This window comes from Dermochelys coriacea, chromosome 6, assembly GCF_009764565.3.
Source record: "Dermochelys coriacea isolate rDerCor1 chromosome 6, rDerCor1.pri.v4, whole genome shotgun sequence".
Classification (NCBI taxonomy): Eukaryota; Metazoa; Chordata; order Testudines; family Dermochelyidae; genus Dermochelys; species Dermochelys coriacea.
This window is the reverse complement of record NC_050073.1, coordinates 61,262,284-61,281,230: the sequence shown is the minus strand read 5'-3', so window position 1 is coordinate 61,281,230 and position 18,947 is coordinate 61,262,284. Positions and strand designations below refer to the sequence as shown.

The following is an 18,947-nucleotide window of genomic DNA, read 5'->3' as shown; positions in this document are numbered from 1 at the left end:
ATTATAGTGATAGACTTGAGGAGCTCAATCTGTTTATCTTAACAAAGAGAAGGTTATGGGATGACTTGATTTCAATATAAGTACTTATGTGGTGAACAGATATTTGATAATGAGCTCTTCAATTTATCAGCGAAAGATATAACATAATCCAATGGCTGAAAGTTGAAACTAAACAAATTCAGATGTGTGTAGGGGGGGAGAGCATAAATTTTTAACAGTGGTTAACCATTGGAAAAATTTACTAAGGGTTGTGGTGGATTCTCAGTCACTGGCAACTTTTAAATCAAGATTGGATGGTTTTCTAAGATACCCTCTAGGAATTTTTTCAAACAAGTTATGTGGGCTTTGTTATACTAGGTCAGACTAGATCAATGGTTCTTAAATTTATTTGATTGGGCCCCCATTCTGTGTATCTGTAATCCTTTATACTCCTCCCTCCCCCCCCCCCCGACACATACATACATACATACATACATACATACATACATACATACATACATACATACATACATATACTGCCACCCGGCTCTGAAGGCTGAGTGGAGAGCAGTGGCTGCTCACTGGTGCTCAGCTCTGAAGGCAGCACTACACCAGCAGCAGCAGAGAAGTAAGGATGGCAATGTAAAAAGTGACAGGTTTCAGAGTAGCAGCCGTGTTAGTCTGTATTCGCAAAAAGAAAAGGAGTACTTGTGGCACCTTAGAGACTAACAAATTTATTAGAGCATAAGCTTTCATGAGCTACAGCTCACTTCATCAGATGCAATGTAAAAAGTGATATTTGTCAGTATCACTTTTCACAGCAGACTTAGCGCATCGTTGCCACCCTTACTTCTGCGCTGATGTTGCCACCCCAAGGCTGACAGCTGAAGCTCCGCCCCCAGGTGAGGGATTGGGTGTGGGGAGGAAGGAGAGCCCATCTTGCCTCCCTGTGAGGGATTGGTCGGGGGGGAGAGCCCAAGACTGGGCTGCTTCCCAATCAGAGATTGAGGGTGGGGGAAGGAGAGCCTGAGCCTGGATGGTGGGGCTCTGGCTGTACCTTTTATCCCCACCTCCTGGGTGTGCACATCCCTTTTGCACGAGCCTCAGCTACCTGGGGCTGATAACCAGAACTCTTAAAAAAAACAAAAACAAACAAAAAAAACCTGCATTCTAAATTCAGGTTTATATAAAGCCAGTCACTGAAAAATGACAGTGATTATTTTTATCCTTTTTAAAGTTTGTGGATGAACTGCAGAGATATGCATATCTAATAGGCTGATATGCTGAACTGGCAGGGACTGATTAAGGCTGAACGTAACTTGGAACAGTGCCATGACATTTGCATTGTGACCTTGTGATGTTTACTTTAGGTTGTCTGATAGAAACCCTTAGACTCCTAATTCTGAGCTCCACTACCCCTAGTAATGCTCAAGTCAGCTGATAGAGTGACTTGGCCTCAGCCTGCTGTTGTGACATGGGAGATTTTTGTTCTGCCTAGGGATAGACACTTTCAGGTTTTCACACCAGCAGTTGGGTTGTCAGCGTTTATGTGATTTTAGTGTTCTGTTGGACTGAAGGTGACATCTATGGGTTTATGGTAGCTATTGGTCCTTGAGCTGTGATCCCTTTCAGATCTTGCCAGCTAAGCAGGACAAACCCTGATCAATACATAGATGAGGGACTTTCAGAGAAAACCCATTTGCTGCAAAAAGTGGTGTTTGAAATTCAGTAGCAGACATACTTTCCTCTGAGTCAGTACTGTACCAATGCCCCATCATGGTGTTTAAAGGACAGTGTACTGCTGAAGACTCTCTCTTTCAAATTAGACATTATTAAGGATCCCATTACACATTTGGCAATTTACTGACCAAATGACATCTAATCAACACTCAGGCTAAAGAAGGAGTTTGTAAGAATTCCCAAGGAGAGGGATAACGGGTTTTCTAGTGGGAAGGGAGGACAAATGTAGTTACTACTTTCTCATAACATAAATATATGAATACCCTATCAACTTTCCCACCCAAATAGGCTACTGAAAAAATCTAAACCTAGCCAAAAATAAATAAATAAATAAAGGTTGCCAAAGTGGGAGGCGGGGGAGAAATAGGTAGTTTAGCTGCTAGTGCTGTCAGTTAGTACTGATCCAGAGATGATGTGCTTTAGCAAGTGGAATTTATATGTTGAACTGCTTTCAAGTGCACCCTAGTGGCATGTATGTTGTGCAGCAGTCTCCTTGTCAGGCCTGCAGGGACTGTGGGTAGCAATGTTTGTAATTTGGATGGGAGTGAAATGGTAAATGTAACAATGAGGTGAAAATAATAATTAGTCAACTTCAGCAAAGTCTTGGAATTATTCTAATCACTCCTACTCTTCATATTCAAAGTAAGGCTCACTTTCAGTGCCAATGAATCTTCGACCTCTGCTTTTTTATGAAGGAAGCTGTGTCTAGAAGGAGGCATAGAGAAGCAGAAGAAGTTGATGTGTCGTGCTGTGCCACAAAGGGCAGCCCAGAACACCCCTGTAATCTTCAGGGATATCAGGACGAAGGTGAAGGCTAGACTGACAATAGTTGTGCATTATTCACTGTTTTGCTGTTTACTGTCTGTATACATTGAGAACCTAGTACATACCCTTCCAACTCCATGGAGAAAGACTCCATACTAATTGTCTTATCAAAGGCCTTGGCATTTACCCTTGAGGTGAGCACATTGCCCCCTCTTCTTTTTGCTTGCATTCATCATCTATACATTCCTTAATGTTTCCTTCTCTTTGTTTATTTGTCCAGGTATATATAGGTGGGATGCTTAAATATAACTAAAGCTACCAGGTTGTTTTATCACATAGTTACAGCACATCTGGGGATGAATAAATTATGACATAGAATTTTGTCCTTGTATAGGTCACCCCATCAATCACACTCTTGTTGCTAAGTCACATGGACGCCTTCCATTGGGGCATAAGATCAGCATTGTACTGACTGGATTCAAACACATGGCAGGATATTGCACAAACTTTAGTGGGAGTGATTAATGTGGAAGAATGATAATATCTCAAGACAGATGAGAACAGAATGCTTTTAATGTAATTTAAAATTATGCCCCTAAATTGGAAATAATATTTGTGGTTCCAAGGTAATGCAAATATAACAGTCATCATCCAACTGATCATGTGCAAAATCAAGTGTAGATTTTGCAATCTTGCTACAAAAAGATAGTCCTCTGTCCAGTGAGCTATAGGAACACCTTAATTAACTAAAGAGTAAAGGAAATCCATATCCACACAATGAAATCTGTAATAATAATACTCTGAGATCCAGATCATAGGTGAACAGCACTAAAAAGTGCAGAGTGCCTCCAGTAATGAATTAAACTTCTTGAGAACTCTGGGAGAAGGTCAGTATCATTCCCATTTTATAGATTTGTGAAACAAGCACAGGAGAATTATGACTTCCCCAAGATCATACAAGTCAACAACACAGCTAGGAATCAGAGTAGCAGCCGTGTTAGTCTGTATTCGCAAAAAGAAAAGGAGTACTTGTGGCACCTTAGAGACTAACAAATTTAGAGCATAAGCTTTCGTGAGCTACAGCTGAAGTGATGAAGTGAGCTGTAGCTCACAAAAGCTTATGCTCTAATAAATTTGTTAGTCTCTAAGGTGCCACAAGTACTCCTTTTCTTTTTACAGCTAGGAATATAACCCAGATCTCCTGATTTGCACTCTCATTCTCTGACCACTAAACATGCTCTTTCCCAGCCCATTGAGCTAATTTGTACACATCCATAGTACAGTGAGATTGCTGACATTGACTTATCGGCATGGTTAGATCTCCTCTCTAGGCTTCTGACTCTCTTAGCTGGGTCTTACACTTCACAGCTTAGGTGAAGAGCTGTAACTTTAGCAGTTTGAAGGAAGTAATTTCAAATCTGCAAATCCAGATATTACAAGACAATTAATGGGTGCTGATATCCTTGCTGATCGCTGATGTGCCAAAAAGTTGCACCACTGAAAGTTCTGACATTCGCAGTGGCTTGACAGTGGCCCCACGAAGTAAACAATGTCATGGTAACACGCTTGTGTGGATGGAAAGTAAGGATCCATCTGGGCCACAAAAAGTCCCCTAAAGTTTGAGTTTGGATTAGAGCTTTTAGTTCTGGCCCATATTTAGAAGAAAATTAATGATACAATGGTATGGCTGCATTGACTGTTGTGTTACAAGTTTAAACTATTACCACTGTTAACTGGTTGCTCTAAAATTGTTTTTTGGACAGGGTTAAATATACAAGGCATGACCTTGGCACATCCCATTCCCTGCAGTGATTTTCAGCTTTCATTATTGCTTGTGTTTTATGCTGAAATATTCTTGGAGATTAATTTTCTTTGCTCACTATATATTGTGCACCTGCCCTAAGATGGGAGTTGCAACATTTGGTAAAAGAACTGAGTTTTGCTTAGTTTCTGTACCTTCTATAATTGCCTCTGCATGTTCTGCTAAAATGGTATTTTGTAAAGTCCTGAACCCACACACATCATTGACTCTCAGCAGACATTCCTGTGCTTGCCACATTATAGTCCAGTAGGAGAGATGCTTTTTTGTTTTTTTTTCTTTAGTGGTGGAAACATGTCATTGTTGCAAAATGTCTTACTACAGGAGGGCATTAGCCCTGTCTATGTGGAGATGAATTGGCCCAGGCTTGCAGTCCTAAACACAATAATACTATTCGGAAATGTAGTGGGGAAGAGTCATAAGAATGGCCATATTGGGTCAGACCAATGGTCCATCTAGCTTAGTATCCTATCTTCTGACAGTGAATGGTGGCAGATGCTTCAGAGGGAGTGAACAGAACAGAACCAATTCATCAAGTTGCCCAGTCTCAGGTTCTAGCAGTCGGAGGTTCAGGGATGCCCAGAGCATGAGGATGCATCCCTGATTATGTTAGGTTCATCAATGGCTATTAGCCATCCTCCATTAACTTATTTAATTCTTTTTTGAACTCAGTTATATTAGTCTTGTGTAATACATATTTTTCCCTTGTCTCTTCCTCCTCCAGCCTGAAGTCTCTGGTAGATGGATATAAACAATGGTCATCTAGTACTCCAAACCTAGGGAAGGTCCAGAGAACTACTCCTGCCTTGCCGGGATTCACCAGCCTAGCAGAGATGGGTAAGGGCAGACCACGTATTTCATTTCACACACGTGCACGCATCCCTGAGTGAGCAATTCTATTCATCCAAGGCATCTTACTCCAATGTCTTCACTTTGGTGACTCACTATTTCACCTTAATTTCCCCAAGGAATGCCCTCTTTCTCATCTCTCCTTTTGGATTTTCTGTGTGTGTTCATTCGCCTCCCATCTCTCCACACTCAGTCTCTCTCACTTTGCAGCTCACCAGTTCTCACCTCTCAAAACCACTGTCCAGCTCTCTGTGGTAGCTCTGCACTCCTTAGAAACTTTGTGATCTTTCTTGTTAATAATCCTGTTGGGAAGGGATATTTGGGTGCTGCAATATAGGAATAGATCACACTTGCACTTACAGGAACTACTATGGGAGTGGTTCTTGTTTCCTTCCCTATCTTTCTATTCATGTCCTTATCATGTGTAAATCTACTGCAATTGGGAGGGCTGTCGAGCTCTTTTCAGAAATGCTACTCTTGGTCAGCCAGTAGGGGTTGCAGCTGAACATGTGATTTATCTTTTCAGTGTTCGCAGCCTGCATCAGCTTTGAGAGCTGGATTCACACCCAAGGGCCAGCTTTTTTTTTTCATAGATACTAAGGTCAGAAGGGACCATTGTGATCATCTAGTCTGACCTCCTGCACAACGTAGGCCACAGAATCTCACCCACCCACTCCTGCGAAAAACCTCTCACCTATGTCTGAGCTACTGAAGTCCTCAAATCGTGGTTTAAAGACTTCAAGGAGCAGAGAATCCTCCAGCAAGTGACCTGTGCCCGATGCTACAGAGGAAGGCAAAAAACCTCCAGGGCCTCTTCCAATCTGCCCTGGAGGAAAATTCCTTCCCGACCCCAAATATGGTGATCAGCTAAACCCTGAGCATATGGGCAAGATTCACCAGCCAGTCTTTTGTGCAGTCTTGGATTGCCAGCTTATTCACATTTGACTATGGTTAAACAGTTAGTGCTTAGATGAAGGCATTTCCTCCTTTGCGTGCTTTGTGAAGCTTAATCTATTCATATTTGTAAGGCATGTTGTGATTCTCTGGTGAAAATGTTATGCCAATGCAAAGTATGTTTCATTTGCTTTGCAGAGGATGAAGACAGCGAGTGTCTTAATGGAGACAAAGTGCACCCTTCACCTGGGCGCACCCCATCGTACCTCTGCATCCCGTTTCAGAAGAGCGGAGACTTGGATGGCCCACCCTGTGATGCCAATGAGGAGTCCACCCCCATGAATTCTGCTACAAGCACCCCTCAGCTCACGCCCACCAATAGCCTTAAGCGGGGTGGCTCCCCGCATAAGCGGTGGGAGGTTGCCTTGCTCGGTTGCGGGGCAGTGCTGGCTGCTGCAGGCCTAGGTTTTGATCTGTTAGAGGCAGGCAAGTGCCAATTGCTGACCCAGGATGAGCTGGAACCACCCAAGGAGGAGAAGAAGAAGCGCGACAGTATTTTCCAGCGGGCTGGGCGACCACGCAGAAGCACCAGCCCACCTTCCCGGAAGCTCTTCAAGAAAGAGGACCCCTTGTTGCTGCTGGGCGAGCCATCCACCTCACTGACCCTCCTCTCCCTGTCTTCCATTTCTGAATGTAACTCCACCCGCTCCCTGCTGCGCTCAGACAGTGATGAGATTGTGGTGTATGAGATGCCCGTCAGCCCTGTGACAGTCAAGGCTCCCTTGCCAGTAGTTACCAACCCACTGGTCAATGTACGCATTGAGAGGTTCAAGCAGGACCCCAACCAATCCCTGACTCCCACACATGTGACTCTCTCTTCCCATGCCCAGCAAAGGGGGCACAGGCGAACCCCTTCTGATGGAGCCATCAAAGTGGCTGAACTGGTTGCTAATGGGTGCTCTCCCAGTAACTGTTTAACTGGTGCACTGGGCACAGGTAAGTTTCCCCTTCTCCTCTTTCTCAGTCTTCAGAATGAAGGCCAGACAATTGGTGCAGTGGTTCTCTTATTCATAGATTCATAGATACTAAGGTCAGAAGGGACCATTCTGATCATCTAGTCCGACCTCCTGCACAGCGCAGGCCACAGAATCTAACCCACCCACTCCTATGAAAAACCTCACCCATGTCTGAGCTATTGAAGTCCTTAAATCATGGTTTAAAGACTTCAAGGAGCAGAGAAGCCTCCCTGAAGTCAACCATGCCCCATGCTACAGAGGAAGGCGAAAAACCTCCAGGGCCTCTCCAATCTGCCCTGGAGGAAAATTCCTTCCCGACCCCAAATATGGCAATCAGCTAAACCCTGAGCATATGGGCAAGATTCACCAGCCAGATACTACAGAAAATTCTTTCCTGGGTAACTCAGATCCCATCCATCTAATATCCCATCTCAGGGGATTTGGCCTATTTACCCTGAATATTTAAAGATCAATTCCTCCCTCTTGTGCCTTTGCTCATTAAGAGAGAAAGTACTCTGTGTTTATATAGTGCCTAGCACAATAGGCAAAGGCTCCGAGGCATTACCTTTATACTAATAATAAATAAAATAATACTCTAATCCAGCGGTTCTCAAACTATGGGTCGGGACCCCATTTTAATGGGGTCGCCAGGGCTGGCTTAGACTTGCTGGGGCACAGGGCTGAAGCCAAAGCCCCAGTGCCCAGGGCCAAAGCTGAAACCCGAGGGCTTCAGCCCTGAGTGCCGGGGCTCAGGTTACAGGCCCCTTGTCTAGGGCTGAACCCCTGGGGCTTTGGCCCCCCCCACCTGGGGCAGCAGAGCTCAGGTGGACTCAGGCTTTGGTTCCCCCTCCTGGGGTTGTGTGTTGTTTTTTTGTTGTCAGAAGGGGGTTGAAGTGCAATGAAGTTTGAGAACCCCTGCTCTAATCAGTTGAGGCCTGGTGTTACCACTGATGCACACTGTGCAACTTTGGGCAACTCACATAACCTCTCTGTTTCCTCATCAAAGGGTATCGTGAGGCTTACTACATTAGTTTCTTAGACAGAAGGCACTAGCCAAGTATAATGTCATTTCTGTTGTTCATTCGTGGAGGATTCCACCTTCAGCCTTTGCCCTTCCTTAAGTCCCTCTTATGCTTTCAAGGCAACTTCTAGTCCGAAAGCCAACAAAAAAAGGACGTGAGGCCTTTTGGATTGAGCCAGTGCCACTTTTTGTTCATTAGCCAGAGAGTTCCTGTTGGGGAGTACAAGGTGTTCTCTGCCTCCAAACATTTACCTGGGACTGAGTCTCTACAACATCCCAAATTCCTTACCAGTACGGGGGGGAACACTGGAATTGTTCTCTAATCTAAGTGGCTGTAGCTATTTAGGCCATTGTCCTGTCAGGCTGCAGTTGTTCTATTGTATCAGGGTCTGTATTGAGATACAAGTTAACATAGTCATTTATGCTCATAAAAATAGCTTCAGTGAAAACTTAAAACTTTATTTACTGAACAATAAATTCTGCTTTGGAATTCTTCGCCACATACAAATTCCTATGATGAGATATTATGCTTATTATGTATATTCTATTAAAATACATTTAATGAACATTAAGATGATAGAGTGAAGCATCCCAGAGCCACTGAGTGAGAAGATTAAGGTTTCCCACATGAGCTTTAAGTGATCTGATTTTATAGCATTGGAGCAGTTGTATCTCACTAGTGTGTCCAGAACAGCCCAGGAGCCAGTGGACAGTCCCTCATCTCAAATCAGTACAACGGGGGCATAGACTTCTTTGTTGTTTGGAGAACTATATTTGTCCCTTTTTAATAATCTGTCCACACAGGAACTTCTATTCTGAACTCAGTGTTTCCTGTATTTATTAATGCAATACAAAAATTTTCTGGCGGAAAGAGTCAAAGCTCCCAGTGGTCTACCTCGCATATAGTGTTTCAGATGAAAACTGGGGGCGTTCTGAATTTTGAATATATAATTTTATTTTTGCACATGCCTTTAGTGTATCTGGGCAGTAAGGTCAGATAGATGCTTTAAATAGCTCCAACTTAACTGATAGGTCTTCTCTCTCTCTCTCTTTTTGGATAGGTGTATTAAAAACTCCCAGCCCAAGCCGAGATCCAAATGAGGTCCCTCGCCTGCCAGACCCCAACCTTGTCTTTCCTCCAACCCCAAGACGCTGGAATGCACAGCAGGACTCCACATTGGAAAGACCCAAGACCTTGGAGTTTTTGCCGAGGCCACGCCCTTCAGCCAACCGGCAGCGGCTTGATCCCTGGTGGTTTGTGTCGCCCAGCCAAGCCAGGGGTGAATCCTCTGCCAACAGTTCAAGTACTGACACCCCAAGCAATCTGGACTCCTGTTTTGCTAGTAGCAGCAGCACTGTAGAGGAGAGGCCAGGACTTCCTGCTCTGCTCCCTTTTCAGGTGGGTGTTCCTGTAGTGGAGCAGATGCTATTGGACATAGATGTTGAGGGTCAGAGCCAGGACAGCACGGTTCCGCTATGCAGAACTGAACTTAAAGCAACCAAACCTGCAGCGTATGAACTGAAACAAGAGTTCTGGTCTTAGCATGAAATCCATTAGGGGGCGGTAAGCCCCTTTAGAGTCAATCATACTACTTGCACTGAGAATGCACTTTGAAGACGGATAAAATGGAGGGATGCTACTGAGATCATATAATGGTGCTGCCTCTATCGAAAATGTGTTGTCTGACTGCCTGATTTTTGTCTGCAGTTGGATGTAACTGGGTGACTGAAAGCTGCTGACTTTTGCTGTGGGGATTTTATGTAGTCTTCCTTATCTTGTCTTTGCAGTTTGAAACTGCAATAAGCAAAAATGATCATATCAAAGTCTCTGTTTTTGACCTCACAGAGCTTGACAAATGTTGTATATTGGTATATATCCCAGTATTAACCTGGATCCTGAGATCCCAAGTATTACACTATATCAGGTACTGGTATTTGGTATTTTCCCAAGGCTGTCCAAGTGGGAGAAATGGCAAATATTTGGAGATTTGCTTCACTGAATGCCATTCTTATGGCAGGATTGGTCTGGTATCTACCCGCTACCCTGGCAGAAACACCTGGCCCACACATGTTTGGATTTTATGGGCTCTAATAAATTTCTTTGTTAAATGCTCCTCAGATGCAGTTTTCATCTGGAATTCTGACACATTCCATCTAATCAAATCTGTCTATATATATATATATATATAATATATATATAAAATGTAGTCCTTTTGTGTGAGTGGACCTGTAGCTAGAACAGTAAATCACTCTTTCTTTTGAGTTCTGTGTGACCTCAAGTGCAAGCTCTCCACACTGATGTTGTATAACAAAGCCAACAGCGTTAGGAATCGGGTATATTTGTCTTGCAGAAAGAACTCAGTGTATTCAGTAGTGAGGTTCTTACTCACCCTGTCAATGCTAGGAAAATCAGGCATATAATACTAATGGCCTGTTTCCGTTGAAATCAGTGGGAGCCAGATCTGGCACTGAGCCCTCATATCATGTAGAAAACATGTATCTGGATTAAGCTAAGGTCCTAACCAATTCCATTCTTTATTCTATCCTATCCTATTCCTACCCCTACATCTTTTATCCTGGGTTAATGTCTTTCCTACTTTAATCTCTTTTCTTCTGCCCTGTTGTCAGTAGCTGGGATGCTCCAAATCTCCAATAGAATTCTTAGATACAATTCACTAGGTGCTAGGAAGCTGAGAGCCAATTGGAAGAGCACAAATCCCCATTGCTACTTTTGACCACATGTTGCCAAATGGAGAAATCTCAGATCAGTCCCAGTATTCAATGTAATAATGGATTAATGTGTCGCTCTAACCAAACATTCTTGAGGAGGGGAAGGTGGGCAGTGTAAATTCATTATGGGAAAACCACCGTTCAGGTAAATATATTAGTTCTTTGATATCTGAATAATTCATGTGCCATTTGCCAAGCAAGGAAGGGAAAGCGTATGACTGGAGTTTCACTTGAGTTGACCAAGAAATAATGGCAAAAGACTTGGGTAAAAGGTGTTAAAGTTTAAAAATAGTTTCCAAGAAGAGGGGGGAATGGCAAATGTTAGTATCTGCTATGACAGCAGCAAATAGAGTGGTGCTAAGAGAGAATATATTTACATCTGAGAAACTCCATTCTTTTTAAAAACTGCTATCTAGGAATTTAATTGAATAAATAACATTTTCAAAGTAACTCCCACATTTGTCTTTGTGGATCTTTTCTTCTTTTGTTTCTGTTCTTACCCAGTCCCATCAGTTCATTCTATTTTCTGTTACTTTAATTTACAAAGTGAGATGCTGAATTGGGAAATGGAAAAACTCCCTCAGGCCCTTATAATATGAATCCTTGAAGATTTTGGTTGTCCTTTGTTCTCCTTGTTCATCCTGTACAACCAGAATAACCAAACCCTAAGAACCACAGGTCTCTTTTCATTAATCTCTGGTAGACTGAAAAACTTTATTGGAGAGATGACCTTTATGTAAGAAACCAGAATGGCAGTAGCTGCAGCCTCTTCCCAGACCAGCTAGATGATCCTGCTCTGCCATCAGAGATCCCATCCCATCTCCCTGAGTTCCACATCAATAGTACAATATTATTTTTCTTAGGCTATTTTTTTTTCAGTGTACCATTGTTGCCTCAGGTGGTTGCTGTGTATGAGACAAGGAAGTCTCAGTGTATAGTTTCTTTTGAGACTAGCTGTCCATGCAGGTTAGCACTTTTAAGAGATTAATCTATTGGCATCCGTGTGGAGAAAAAAGTGTTATGATTTAGCAAAACTTAGTGAAGGTAATATCCTTTCATTGCTATAGATGTAGAGGTATAGAAGTAGTTGCCTCCTCCCCCGCGGTACAGTTGTTGCGGGATCTTCTTGTGATCAATAGGGGCAGTATAGCATTCATAGTGGAGATCTCAGTCTGTTGTTAAGACCCGTAAAGAGCATACAGAGAAACTGGATAACCTCTCACTCTATCCAAGTGTTTGCTGTTTGACATCTTAAGGTAGTTGAAAGAATAAACATTGAACTCAAAAGTTTATTGCTATTCAGAGAATTTTATTTTAAAAAAAGTCCTTTTGAAAACTTATTTGCATTATCTAGCTTCCATTTGTAATGTGATTCCCCACCCCCATGTTAGTATTTATATTTGTAGTCAAAGGCAACATTAGATACATGACAAAGATTCAGGAATCAAGCCTAGTATTGCATCCCAAAGCTCACGTGACATCCTGCCACCTTCTTGAATAATCAAGAACAGCTCTGAAATCTTGATGTTTCCTGGGTTTTTCAGAGCTTCTTTTTCCAGAAAAAGATGCTCACTACCTGCTCATAAATTTTGGAGATAATCTAAAAACGCATGCCTTTTTTAGGAAATATAATGACCAGCAGTAAAATATTGCACAGTGATACAAATCTGCTGCAACTATGATGTGCATTTAGGTTCTGCTTTATCTTGTGATTGTCTGTTTTTAGCCTTCTTGCCATTCCTTTGAGAGATGAATATAGCTTTTTAGAAAATGAACTACATTGGGTTTTGGTTTTAAATAATCCCTCCCAGTCTGAAAACATGTATATGAGGTTTCAAGGTAAATTTTTGCCACTGATCGGGTGTGGTGGCTGCAGCCACCTGAAAACCATACCACTTCCTTAGAATAAAGAATAAGATTCCTTTTTTTCCCTTCTGGGGAAGCTTCTCTGCCACAGCAGCTCTTTACATGGAGAAGAGAAGTTCAACTCCTGCCAAGAATGAGGCAGAGATTTCTCACTCTTTCGGTTCCAGATGCCTGGGAGTATCATTGTCCTACTCAATGTGGGTTCCTTGGATTGATTTGTGAGCTGCATAGAACAAATGCTGTGTATTTTAGGTACAAAGAATCATAGAAATGTAGGGACCTCAAGAGGTCATCTAGTCCATCTCGTGCTCTGCTGCAGGACCAAGTGTATCTGGATCATCCCTGACTGTCTCACCGGTCCTTAAAATCCTCCAATGATGGGGATTGTACAGCCTCCTTTGGAAGCCTAGTCCAGAGTTTAACTACCTTAATAATTAAGTGGGTTTTTGGCATCCTAGGTTCCTTTATATTTCACGTCTGCTCTCTGGTGTTTTTTCTTTTGAAAGGACCAGACTGTGGCTTTCAGTACTGTAGTATGCTTCATAGCATGTCAGATCAAACACCTGACTTGTAGAGTTTATACCTTCCCATTAACTGAAACATGCACAGAATCTTCTCTGTTACTGTGGTAAAAATAAGCAAGCAGTTACCTTCTCTCAGTTATTGTTCTAAATCTCTGCTTTCAATGACTTGCTCCGTCCCCGCTATCTTCCTCAGTTTATTATTTATTTATTTAAATTGTGATAGTGCCTTAGGGTCCAAATTAGGGTCAGGAAATTTCACACACATAATAGGTAGTGCCAGCTCTTAAAGAAGCTTATAATTTAGGCATAAAAAAAAGAGTCGTCAAATGGAGAAAAATAAAGATGGAGGCAGTGGGGGAGCTGGAGGGATGGACCAGGCAATAGTGAAATGATTTGTGTTTAGTACAGTAAGAAGCAGTCACAAGATATCACGTGCCTAATCATAGTTGAGAGGTTTGTAGGTATCACAGCAAAGGTGAGTATAAAAGGAGGAATTTGAAGGAGATCAGTGTAGTGGTTTTGTGCTTTTTTACAGGAAGCTCCACCCATTCATAGGGATCAGAATGTGGGGAAGGCACAAAGATTTTTTGAGTGAACACTGAACTAGTGAACTATGAGCTGGCACAGCAAAGGTAGAAATCAGCTTGATAACACTTATTGTGTTGGGTCTCAGATATTCAAATATATGATGTAAAATAAAATAGAATGTATGTGCTTTATTTAAAAGATTCTGCTTATTTTTCCATTGCTGGAGTCTCAAAATAATCAGCACGTTTCTTGGCAGTTTATGAGCTGCGTAGTTGTTTGCCCTCAGTCCAACCAGTCATTAGCTGCAAGATGTATTGGCTTTTACTACTGTTAACAATACAGATACATAAACATGCAGATTAAAAAAAATGCCACCTCATGTATTTTAAAGTAGAACTGCACAGAACCATGATGCACTTCTCCAATTACAATACTCGTCCTTTAACCCATCTATATCTAATGCACTCATCACCTTAACATCTGAGTGTTAGTATCTAGCAGTTAGAGTCCATGGCAGCAACTATTAGGAAAGCATGATGTATTCTTAGTGCCCAAAGCAGTGGATATTATAAAAAGCTTCACCTCTCCACCAAAAATAAAAAGAAATGCTGGGTGGTTGAGTAATACAGGAGGAGTTGAGGGGATGTTATATTGTCCAGGAATGCAGGGAGTAGGGATCCTTGAAAATTTTCTGTTTCACAGTTTTTGGATGGAAAATTGAGTTTCATCTAAAATTGAAACAAAATTCTAAATCAGTTCAGATAAAAGAAATTTTTCACAAAAAGACTTCCTATGGAAACTTGTGATTTTTTCATCAAAAATTTGAATTCCCAAACCCCAAAATATTTCCATTTTGAAATGGTGCCACAGTGCCTCATTGGAATTATAATGTTGGCTAGATGTGGTTAATTACTTGCTTAATTACACTGTTAGCTCTGGAGTTGATGATTCAGATGGACAAACAAATAGCAAATGGGGACCTGACGTAAGTTTGAGGATAACCCAGTGGGGCATGCTTACTTTGATTCTTTGCGAGACCAACAGTCTCATGTTGGGACAAATACCCCGTCACCATCTAGAAATGCTTTTGTAAGACCTTGCCCACTTTGGGATTTTAGCCACCACTGTAGCTGCACTAGTTCAAACTCCTAGTGTACACAATATATACCAGTGCAACACAATTTGCACTGGTGCAGCGTTGTCCCAGTTTTAAAGGGATATATTTACACTGATGGCCAAAATGCCAGCATAGATCAGGTTAAGTGTTTTGTGTATCCCATTTGGAAGTAGTTGAAACCTCTCCTCCCTTTGTACAGCTTGCTTACCTGCAAATGTCCTAATCTTCTGGTTGGGACTTTCCCAAGAACAGATTATGAAGTCTGGGAAGATTTAACTCCTTCCCATTTTAAGGCTGGAGGAGGGAGAGCTGGAGTCGGGGTATAGGCCTGCCCCGACCATATCCTTTTCCCTTCCAAAGTCTGCATCTTTGCAGTAAAGGAAGAAAATGGGGTTGGGAGTGAAGTGGCAGAACTATTCCAAACTCCACTCAAATGAAATGCTACTCATACCGGATGATCAGAATATGATCACATACATTCCCTGGATCCTTGGGCTTGGCTGCTCCTCACTGAGGTCCAAAAACACCCATATCTGTTCTTGATTTCTCCTCAATAAGGCTCATATCTCTACTGGACTTCTTGAACTTGATTCTCCATTTAGGGGATCTTAGATGTTCTAGTGAGCATCTTGGGTTTGGCTTCTTGATGGAGGTGGGAAAGCGTGGTAGTAGCTCTCAAGTGCAATCATTCGTGGCATGAGAACGAACTGTCACACAGTAAATTGTGGAGATCTTCATAATATGGTTCTCCCCCTTTCCTACATGCTTTGAGATGTGAAATAGCCAGTGTTTTAAGCACTGTTACCACTGAGTATTTGTGTGGGATAATTAATACCTCCCAGAACCGTTGTTTTGGGCTCTTAAACACTAGCAGATGTTGCTGCATCAGTAATGCTCTGGTCACATTTTCAAGGCTATCTCAGCAACCATAACAGGTAGACGTTTCCCCTTTTTAAATCTTAGACTCTGGGGAATAAAACAGCAGCATGACAGAAGTGCCCGTATTGCATATTGCCATATACCAGTTGAATTTGAGCTCTGCTTTGCAGAGATTAAAAGGTGTTCCTCTTTAAAATGGATCCATCTGGGGGAGAGGTTAGGGTGCTGAATGGAAAAAGGATGTTGAGCACCTACAGCTCCCACTGAAGTCAGTAGATGTCTCTGCATCTCAGGATTGAGCACCTTATTCAGAAGTTGAAAATACACTAAAGGTCTATTTAATCCAAACACTAAAATGTTTTAAATCTTGGGGTTGGATGATGAGTTTTCTAATGCAAGAGTTATTTTGGCTGAGCATCTGGAACTCCAAAGCAGATTCACCAGTGGATCAGTTTAGTTTAGGGTGAGAGTAGGCCATTGTTTAATTCAGAGAGGAACCGTCCCAATGGCAAATGATTTTAAGTGGGGAGATCTAGGTAGAAAAGACGTGGTTCCTCTGGTTCTGCTACCTATTGGCTATATACACACTAAGGAAATGAATGGACCCTTTTAGACCCTGTTCCTGCAAAACACTTGAGCACGTACATCCATTCCCATTCAGCAAACCACTTAAGCACGTGTTTAGGTTCCAGTGAAGTCAATGGAACTGAAGTGCTTTGCTGAAATGGTGCCTTAGAGCTCTTCTGTGCTAAAGTGGAGGGTTGTGCTCCTATATGTTCTAACCAGGCTGTTCTTCTTAGGATACATCTAAATTGCAATTAGATACCTGTGGCTGGCCCGTGTCAGCTGACTCGGGCTCAGAGGGCTCAGGCTGGGGAGCTGTTTAATTGTGATGTAGATACTCCAGCTACATCCTGAGCTGAGCTTTCTGACCCTCCCACCTTGTAGGGTTCTAGAGTCTGCACCCCAGCCTGAGCCTGGATGTCTACACTGCAGTTAAACAACCCTTTAGCCTCAGTCAGCTGGCATGGGCCAGCCGTGGGTTTTGAATTGCAGTGTAGACATAACCTTAGAGGAATGGCAGTGTATGACTGTCACTTGACAAGTGACTCCTTCCTCCAGTTCTTCAAGAAGGCTTTAAGAAAATGCCAGCTTGTGTGTGCTTGTATCTGCTGACTGCTGTTGTGATGCTAGCTTTTATACTTTGAATAGGCACTTTCAGAAGTTCGGAAGTTTCTCTTGCCAAAAGTGGAGGCACTGTTTCCATGTGGGCTGGTTGTGAGCTGTGAAGGGGCGTGGGAGGGTGAGGGGACAGAAGCGTCAGTAACCCTGATGCCTTTTCTCTAATTTATTTCCCCCACCCCCTTGCAGAATACACTCTCAGGATAGTGTTCTGTCTTGGCTACAATTGCCAAGCCCAGCAACAGTCTCTTGTGCACCTTCAGCTACTTGTTGCTGGTCCAGCACAGTATTTGCTGATGTGTATAATTTGTTCACTGTAAATGTGGGGATGTTTCTGGTGCATCCGAGATGTTTGGTCTGAGCTACGTGTTGAGAGGTTTATATCTAGGGAGTAGGTCAGGGAAATCACTGTCCTTTTAAATACTAACTGTTCTGTGTATCTGAAAGGTCGTTATCATCTCAGACAGGAATGTATTTTCTGCTCTTTTTATGCAGTATATTTTTCCTCTGTTTGCCTTATCTACTAGCTGTGAAGCTGATCTTGCTCTCATTAAAATCAATGGCAAAAATCCCATTGACCAAATTCTGCTCTATTACAACGCTGTAAGTATGGATTAACAGAATCAGGCAAACAGATTTCATTGTTGTTTGACTGTGCCCTTATGCTCAGTCTTTTGAGGTGCAGAACTCTTTCTGCTCCTGTTGAAGTCAGTTAGGAGTAAAGGGTGCTGGACACCTCATAAGCACCATGCACTCTGCAGGAGTGGGCCTTTATTTTGACCTGCTAATTACCTCGGTTTGCAGTGTGCTTCTCTCTCCTGTCTAGAGTCTTCACGTATTTGTCATGATAGGAAGCATTACTGGAAGGTGTGCTTTGCCCAAAGTACACAGTATATTTATCAGCACCAAAGTGGTCAAAACTGCAAATGCTAATTTCCTCCTGTAAGTTGAATAAAATAATTGAGGCCACTCTTTCCTTATTTGTGTGAGTGATGACTTATTGTTAAATGAAGTGATTCGTTGGAGCCTTCCTTTAGCTTCTGCTCAGCTATGGGGAAAATAAGACTGAATTTATTTTTTAAAAAGCTTTATTTGTGACACAGCTGTTGCCTCTGACTCATTAGGGCTTAAAAAAGTAGTTAAATTATATCAGTCTGGTTTGTTTCACTATAGCTAACATATCAGCTGATTACTCTTGTGTATAATCTACTGTATCTCTTTCCTCAGTTCCATATCAATGTACTGTGTGTATCTTGGATTTCAGTTTATTTTTTGTATTAAGTTCTTTTGTTATAGAATAATATTTAAATGAAGCAAAGAGCTAATTAATGTTAGGTTTTTTTGTTCATTTCTCTGCCTTTTTTTGGATGTCCTGTAAATTGTAAACCAAGGATGCCAAGCAGGCTTGGTTCAATGGCTAAATTTATTATTGTATTACAGTGTAATGCTGATTTAGGCCTTGTCTCAACACTCAACAGAGACTTGAATAAAACTGTTGAGTCATCTACTTTAGGTTTTGAGTTTTTGTTCCATTTTTCAAGTATTTTTGAGCAGCCTTTGATAATTGTGACAATGACTGCAGAAAACTGATGGTCTTTGCTAAAGCCGAGCGTGCATCTACAATCTCGCCCTATGTAGCTCTGCCAGTGCACCTCAATTCAGACCTGCAGCATCCCTGCTGTTCCAGCCTTGGACCTCCACATAGTTCTGCAAATCCGCCTCCGTGCTGACAAGTAGCACCACTGCTATTCCATTCCTTACTTAGTACAGCTTTGCCTTTGCCTCTCAATTCTGACCTTCAAGACCATCTGCTAACCTAATCCTGGACCGCCTCTGAACAGGCTGCTTAATTGTATATTGGTTTTTATTAAGGGTAATGTTCATATAGGAATTAGCTAAGACTATCCTCATTATTCTACATATGACAAAGCGAAAATATGACTACAGCTGTCCAGAGTCGAAAGGCTAATGCAGTAACCCACTTGGCTCATGAATCGTGACATTTAGCAGATGACTTTTTAAATTTTAATGACAACTT

General features: G+C 42.2%; 1 protein-coding gene across 4 annotated transcripts in view; it reads left to right on the top strand.

The window, feature by feature from the left end:
* MAP3K9 (mitogen-activated protein kinase kinase kinase 9) overlaps window positions 1–18,416 on the top strand; it is a 78,500-nt gene extending 60,084 nt beyond the window's left edge. For all 4 annotated transcript variants that reach the window (XM_043516128.1, XM_043516126.1, XM_043516127.1 and 1 more), the window contains 3 exons: window positions 5,028–5,140; window positions 6,245–7,042; window positions 9,145–18,416. In XM_043516128.1, coding sequence (XP_043372063.1) covers window positions 5,028–5,140; window positions 6,245–7,042; window positions 9,145–9,626 — 1,393 coding nt within the window. In that variant the 3' untranslated portion in view covers window positions 9,627–18,416. The remainder of the gene's footprint in view (window positions 1–5,027; window positions 5,141–6,244; window positions 7,043–9,144) is intronic.
* Window positions 18,417–18,947: the final 531 nt, after the last annotated feature.